The 7,131-nt window shown below is 38.8% G+C and overlaps 1 protein-coding gene across 9 annotated transcripts; it reads left to right on the top strand.

Moving 5' to 3' along the window:
• Window positions 1-295: 295 nt before the first annotated feature.
• On the top strand, window positions 296-6,695 carry LOC149564631 (pentatricopeptide repeat-containing protein At4g13650-like). 9 transcript variants are annotated; one of them, XM_089818176.1, is made up of 4 exons: window positions 296-524; window positions 614-686; window positions 801-1,935; window positions 2,270-6,695. In XM_089818176.1, the coding sequence occupies exons 3-4, from the start codon at window positions 1,933-1,935 to the stop codon at window positions 5,090-5,092; spliced, it is 2,826 nt and encodes a 941-aa protein (XP_089674302.1). In that variant the 5' UTR covers window positions 296-524; window positions 614-686; window positions 801-1,932; the 3' UTR covers window positions 5,093-6,695. The 9 variants fall into 9 exon arrangements, 7 of the variants coding, with proteins under 7 accessions (XP_089674302.1, XP_089674304.1, XP_089674301.1 ...); XM_089818178.1 differs by having other exon boundaries at window positions 1,303-1,935; XR_016361872.1 differs by lacking the exon at window positions 801-1,935 and having other exon boundaries at window positions 296-686; window positions 2,270-6,127; window positions 6,459-6,695.
• The last annotated feature ends 436 nt before the right edge of the window (window positions 6,696-7,131 follow it).

Raw genomic sequence — 7,131 nt, forward strand, 5'->3', positions numbered from 1 at the left:
AATACCAACTATTTGGAAGGAAGATCGAATCTTCGAATTGGGGGATAAATGAGGATACAAAGTTCTAATTTTCTCGTATTCCAATTCTCATTTCATCAACCCAAATAATAGATTACAAATTTTTTAGAATTCGTAATTCTAGTTCCTGTTGATATCCACAAACCAAATGGGTCCAACTTTGATCTCTATCTTTGATGTAAGGAATAATGCAAATCAAATAGAAAGATTGAATTAAGAAAGCGAGTTTAATTGTTTATGATTACTAATAAAGATTATCATTATGTGAGTATAATCCATACTACCAATCTTTATCAACAGACCACACTTCAATTTACATTCGCTAAAATGGCATTCAATCTACTCAATTGTGCGGGGCTCTCTGAGAGCATTTGCACATTGAAAGGCAATTGATATGTAATTTTACACTAGGTCGATTGTTTTCGAAATAGGCCGCTGGAATTTGTGGTGTAACTTTTCTCCCTGAATTAATGGCTGAAGGTATTTTCAGAGAGCGTTGACTTCAGGTATCACCGGTTCGTAACTTCTAATTTAAGTAAGTTCAATCCTGTTAAATTTCCATGGCTTTACTTTCAACTGCGTTGCTTCTTCCAAGGCATCACTTATTAGAGACGCAGATACAGCATACATGTGTTCAGAGGCAGCAGAAGATGAACAGGAAAACCCAGGTAATCACTGGATAAAACTCCTAGTTTAAGGAAACCCAATATGTTAGGGAAGCTAATTATGGATTTTATTTATTTCTATAATTGTTTTCCTTAATTTTATTTTAACTGTAACAGATGGTCAGGTTACGGGCAGCCTTCTAAGGATGTGGTTTTAAGCTTGCAGTCTGTTCTGTAGATTTATGAACATGGGTCAGGCACTGATTTACTACATGATTTTTACACAGCAAACTTGTCCCCTGGATTTATTTGCTGTCTTTTTATAATAGGTGTCTGTACCTAATAAGATTTGCAAAGATGGGTTATGATTCATTGCATGGCATTACATTTTTTAGGCTTGTAAGTTGTACTTAAAAGAAAGAGCCTGGCCAAAATTTGCTATGACCTTGACAAATTGAGAAACACAAATTCTGAATAGACACCTTAGATTTAACTTTAAAGTAAGAGACATAAAGTGCACTTGTTTCTTGAATGTAGACTGCTTTACATGAAAGCTTCAGTTTAAGTTCCACACCATTTTTTGGTGGAATACAAAAATGATCATTGTTTGGGTAAACCTTCTGAAAATCTACTCATAATCAATGCAAGATGAAACTAAGTTGGAAACCTATTGTATCAGGATACAAAGCGTTTCTAGGAAAAACATCAGGAGAGGACATTTTGAGTAGCCGTTAATGCCCTTAACATTTAAGGGCACATGTAAGCTTAACTCCTAGTAAAGGAAGATGTGATGGTGAGCAGAAGAAAGAATAAGAGTTGGGGGATGCACAGTGCAGCAGATAGTCACTGGAGAGGTCGCAATTATGGGTGGAAATGCAGTTGGATTGGCAAAGTGAGGCGGCTATCCAAGCCATGATCTTACATGTTGCAGCGATGTTGCTTGCCTCAAATTCAAGCCACCTGTGCCACACGCCCCCCACCGCAACAATGGTGGGCAATGGAGGTGTCATATCCTTCTGCGTGTACTGAATTGTGGCGGCAGAACTTGTCATTGCCAGGCAAATTCATGGAGAATCTCAATACTAGGCTATAACGTACTCCATAATCATTACACCGCAACCTCATCACATGTGCATAAGAGTAATGGACTGATTTATCAGAGGAGCAGTTATACCTTGTTAGGCTTGTAAATATGGATTTCCTTCCAATGAACCCAAAAGCCTTACGCCACATTCTCAACACATGCTCCACAGGGCTATTAGCCAAAGGAGTGGGAACAAAAATCTAATGGAATAAGTCGCTGGCTGAAATGGTAAGATTTGTAAACATGAACTACACATTAGTATTCCTCATAATAGTTACCTTACACCTCCTGCCTAGTTACCTTACACCTCCTGCCCTCTACAGCTATGGGCCACCTTGTAGTGTGCCAATTGTAGCTCCAGAAATTTTAAACTGGATCACGCTTTACTGTATACAAGATCCTTAAAACACGTTACTGTATGCCCACTGGAGTTATGGAGGCCTAATTACATTAAGGCATTAAACCTGGGTAGGTTATTTAGTATCTTCCCCCAACTCCACAAATCCTTGAACCAATTTATGAAGTTCGATACGTGATTTAAATCTTATCCTGCTGTTTGCAGGTGTCTGTAAGAACTGGGGACAGTGTCTGTAGTACCACCAGCATTGCCGTTGTTGGAGGCTCAAAAGATTCAGCATTGGATTCTTTCAGAGTTGCTGAAAATTTGAAGACTCTTTGTAAACAAGGGCACCTGGAAAAAGGAATTCAGGTGTTGAGTTTGATGAACCTACATGGAGTTCTGGTGAGTTCTGATATTTATTCCACATTACTACAAGCTTGTGCAAAGAGAAAGGCTATTAAAGAGGGTGAAGTTATCCATGCCCACATGTTGAAAACTACTTTTGAACCTAGTGTATATCTGACAACCAACCTTCTTACCATGTATGTTAATTCTGGGAGAATTGAGTATGCACGCAGAGTGTTTGACAAAATGCCCCAACGAAATGTTGTGTCATGGACGGTTATGATAGCAGTCTATGTACAGAAGTCACACTATTGGCAGGCCTTGGAACTCTTCAATCAGATGATATTGGCTGGCACAGTTCCAGATCAGTTTGTTTTAGCATCTGTGCTGCGTGCATGTGCAGAGATGGGAATCTTGGGATTGGGGGAGCAGCTCCATGGGTGTGTGATTAAAAAGGGATTTGGGTTGAATGTTCGTGTGGGGAGCGCTCTTGTCTCTGTATACTCAAAATGTGGGAGTACAGAGGCTGCCCAAAAAGTGTTTGAAGATGTCCCGCAGCAGGATGCGGTGTTATGGAATACAATGATTGCAGGATATGTTCAAAGCGGGCAGGCTGAGGAGGCCATTGGACTATTTTGCAAAGGAGTTGGGGAAAAAATGGAATTAAATCCGTATATTTTCTCCTCTGTTATTAGAGCTTGTACTGATCTTTCTGATATCGAGTTTGGCAAACAGGTTCATGCACAAATGATTAAATTTAGTTTTAACTCAGATGTTTATGCAGGGAGCACTCTAATTAAATTGTATTGCGATTGCAAAAATGTCAGGGACGCCCACAAGCTATTCCTGAGACTGCACAAATTAGACTTAGTATCATGGACTACAATTATTTCTGGATATGGTCAGAATGGCTATGGTGAGAAAGCCCTAGATCTTTTTTATCAATTGCAGAGAACCAGAATAAAACCAGATGATTTTATCTGTGCAAGTATTCTACAAGTATGTTCTAACCTAAGACTAGTGGCAAAAGCCAGAGAGATGCATGCGTTCATCATGAAATCCAAATTTTCTAATGGCATGTCAGTGGGGAGTGCGCTAATTACCGCTTATGCAAAATGTGGGAGAATAGAAGATGCTCAAGAAGTGTTTGATAAAATGCATGAAAGAAACATGATCTCTTGGACTGCTCTAATTGCAGGATATAGCCAGCATGGCCTTTTTGACGAATGCCTCACACTGTTTTCTCAAATGCAATTAGCAGGGTTTAAACCGAACCAGTATACCCTGACCTGTGTGCTTGATGGTTGTTCCTCTTCAACACAGCTTGTACATGGTCTAACGATTCATGCTTATGCTATCAAAATGGGATATGAAGCAGACATTTCTGTGAAGAATGCCCTCATATCCATGTATGGGGAATGTGGGAATGTCAAGGATGCACACAAAGTCTTTAATGAAATTAGTGAACACGATGTCATCTCCTGGAGTGCAATGAGTGCAGGATATATACATAATGGAGATGGTGAGGAAGCTCTTAAACTCTTTTGCGAAATGCAACAGACAGGATTGAAGCCCAACCAGTTTACATTCACAAGTGCCTTCACTGCAATTTCAAACCTAATGTCCCTCAACCAGGGGAAAGAACTACATGCCTATATCACCAGAATTGGATTTGAATCAGATGTTGCTGTTGGGAATGCCCTTATTACCATGTATGCAAAGTGTGGTAGCATAAATTATGCATGTGCAGTGTTTCACCAAATGCCTCAACATGATATACTCTCTTGGAGTTCAATAATTGCAGGGTATGCAAAGCATGGATATGGAAAGAAGGCCCTTCAGCTTTTTGAACAAATGCAAAGGGAAGGCCTGAAGCCAAACCACATTACTTTCGTTGGAGTTCTCTCTGCCTGCAGTCATTCAGGTTTTGTTAATGAAGGTGTTGGCTTATTTAATTCAATGAATCAAGAACATGGTATAGTGCCAAGATTGGAGCACTATGTGTGCACGGTTGATCTTCTTGGTCGAGCAGGATACTTACATGAAGCAGAGCACATCATCAATACAATGCCATACAAACCTAATGACTGTGTGTGGCGTAGCTTGCTCAGTTCCTGTAGAATCCATGGAAATGAAGAGCTAGGATTACATGCAGCAGAATGTCTTCTTGAGTTGCAGCCGCAAGATGACGCAGCATATGTGTTGTTATCAAATATCTATGCTGCGGCAGGCAGGTTGGATGATGTAGCAAGAGTGAGAAAATTGATGAAACAGATGGGAGTGGAAAAGGAGCCTGGATATAGCTGGATTAGAGTCAGAAACAAAGTGCATGCATTTTTTTCAAGAGACAGATTACACCCTCTAAGGGAAAGGATCTATGCTAAGCTTGACATGCTAAGTGAGCAAATTAAGGAGGTGGGATATGTGCCTGACATTAGCTGTGTGCTACATAATGTTGATGAGGATCAAAAAGAATTTTATCTTCGTTACCACAGTGAAAGGCTGACTATTGCTTTTGGGCTCATCAGCTTACCCTTTGGTATGCCTATACGGATTTTCAAGAACCTCCGTGTCTGTGTGGATTGCCACGTTGCCATTAAATTTATTTCCAAGATTGTTGATGTTGAAATCATTGTTAGGGATACAACCAGGTTTCACCATTTCAAGGGTGGTGTGTGCTCGTGCGGGGACTATTGGTAATGACAAGGAATACCATTTTTCACATTGGTACTGCTGAGATGATTAGGAAGCATTGCACTCTACAGAAAGGTGTGGCATTTGGTAACTAATGGTATGACCTCCTTCAATCTAGTATTTAGGATCAAGGCTATTCTTCTCTATTTATGGGCACTTGTTCCTCTATTGTCCATTATCTCACAGATTGTTGGAGTTGGAATCATTGTTAGGGATATGACATTTTAAAAATATTCACACTAGCTTTTCGATATCAACCTCGGTACCCTAGAAGAAAATTGAGAGTGATGTTGAAAAGGAAACCTTGAGCTGAAAAGGGGTCCCCAAAGATATGAGTAATGATCTGACTCCTAAGAGAAATCTTATGTTTAAGGGCGTTGACTATGTGTCTCAAGAACTGTATGATATGCTGTAAAGCTGGTAATAAAAGAATGCCATGGATGAGAACTCAGTGAATAAATCCCTGCCCTTATCAAGGGGAATAAATATTTACTCATACAACCATATAATATTTGTAATAAGTTATAATATTGATTCGTGCATGACATTCTTATCCCCCACCCCTGTATGCCTACATGCAAGAAAATAAATAGTGAGAAGTGCTTCAATCCCAACGAGGAAATGCTTACGGTGTCATTTGTCTGGATATGGCTTCTACTTTTCCTTGAGAACTTTGGAGTAAATAGAATCTAGAGTCAATAGATGATTCCCATCATACCTCTGTAAATCTTGATATTTCCATCGAATCCTTCGAAGAATTTCTAATGCATACAGATAATGAAGGATACCTGCTGCATTTTGATGTGAAAACCATGGGAAAAGATGCCCGTTGATTAAAGCCTGGTTGAAATGAAACTTTAATGACTTGAAGTTGGAAGCATAGAGACTTCACAAAATTGCACACTTCCTTGAAAAAATGAAATGTAAGATAGAATCAAAAGGCACAATTGCAACCAGAGACATTGAGTGCAAGGGTAAACCAAGGATGCAGATTGACTCTGAAAATATGAAACCAGAGGTGTAGGCCAGGGTTCAAAAGAGGTAATTGTCACGTCTCACATGTTGACATGCTTAGATGGTTTCTTTTGTGGCGATCGAGTCGATTTTTGACCGGTCAACCCTTTTCCTTGGACAACAATTAAGGAATATTTAAGCTAATTTCATAGTTTTGTAACTTAATTTCATTATGCAGATGAATCAATGATTAATTGATGCATAGATATAAGTTATGAGATGTCGCATTTCATTTTTATGTGATTACATTATATGGATTCATGTTACGTCACTCATGAGTATATTTAATATCTTGTATCTAATTATATTATGATGGTTACTTACTCCTCTATTATTGTGAGTTTTTGAGTGATTACAGGATGCGACGGGACGACAGTGTGGTTGAGGTAGAGAGGGTTAGCCTTCCGGAAGGGGATGGATGGATATCCTACGCAGCCCACACACCACTTAAATATTAGATGATCAGATGATTAATTAATTTGAGTTTGAGTTTTATCCCTAACCTCCGAATGATCTAAGTGCGAATATAAATAATATTGATTATTGTTTTAAATAAGAAATTTAATAGTAAAACTGTATCTTTGTTTGATGTTAATGTGTTGTATTAAATTTCAATGATGCTATGCTCACGGTGGAATAAGATGTGGATTTAACGAAGTATGTTTGTTACTACCTTAACCTTAGCAAAATAGAAGAGAGAGAAAACATTTTAACGAAAAAAAACATATGCATTGGTTTTGTATTTTATTTTAAAAAGAACTCAGAAGGAAAATTGGGTCAGTTACTCCTGGGAGAGGCAATAAGCATAGGTTTTGGCTAGAGAAAGGGGCGGCAAGAAGGTAGAAGGGGCTGAGGGGAGAAACTCATCCAAAACAAATCTCAAACAATTCCAGGTTTCCTTTAAATGTTCTTTTTGATATTCTTAGGTTCTTATGAATTGATAACTTTTACTTCACCGTATCAATTAGAATGTTTTAGATAATTGGCTCTGGTTCAATATAGTGTAGCAGGCGTGTAGCATAAGATGTATG

Source organism: Cupressus sempervirens, chromosome 3 (assembly GCF_028749045.1).
Source record: "Cupressus sempervirens isolate cs-2001-9-10 chromosome 3, ASM2874904v1, whole genome shotgun sequence".
NCBI lineage: Eukaryota > Viridiplantae > Streptophyta > Pinopsida > Cupressales > Cupressaceae > Cupressus > Cupressus sempervirens.

Bases quoted from the DNA above. Each gene is read 5' to 3' on its own strand.
- LOC149564631 (XM_089818173.1), top strand. From the start codon at position 579: ATGGCTTTACTTTCAACTGCGTTGCTTCTTCCAAGGCATCACTTATTA. The intron at 687-2,269 runs GTAATCACTGGA...TGCTGTTTGCAG, and splicing joins AGATGAACAGGAAAACCCAG to GTGTCTGTAAGAACTGGGGA.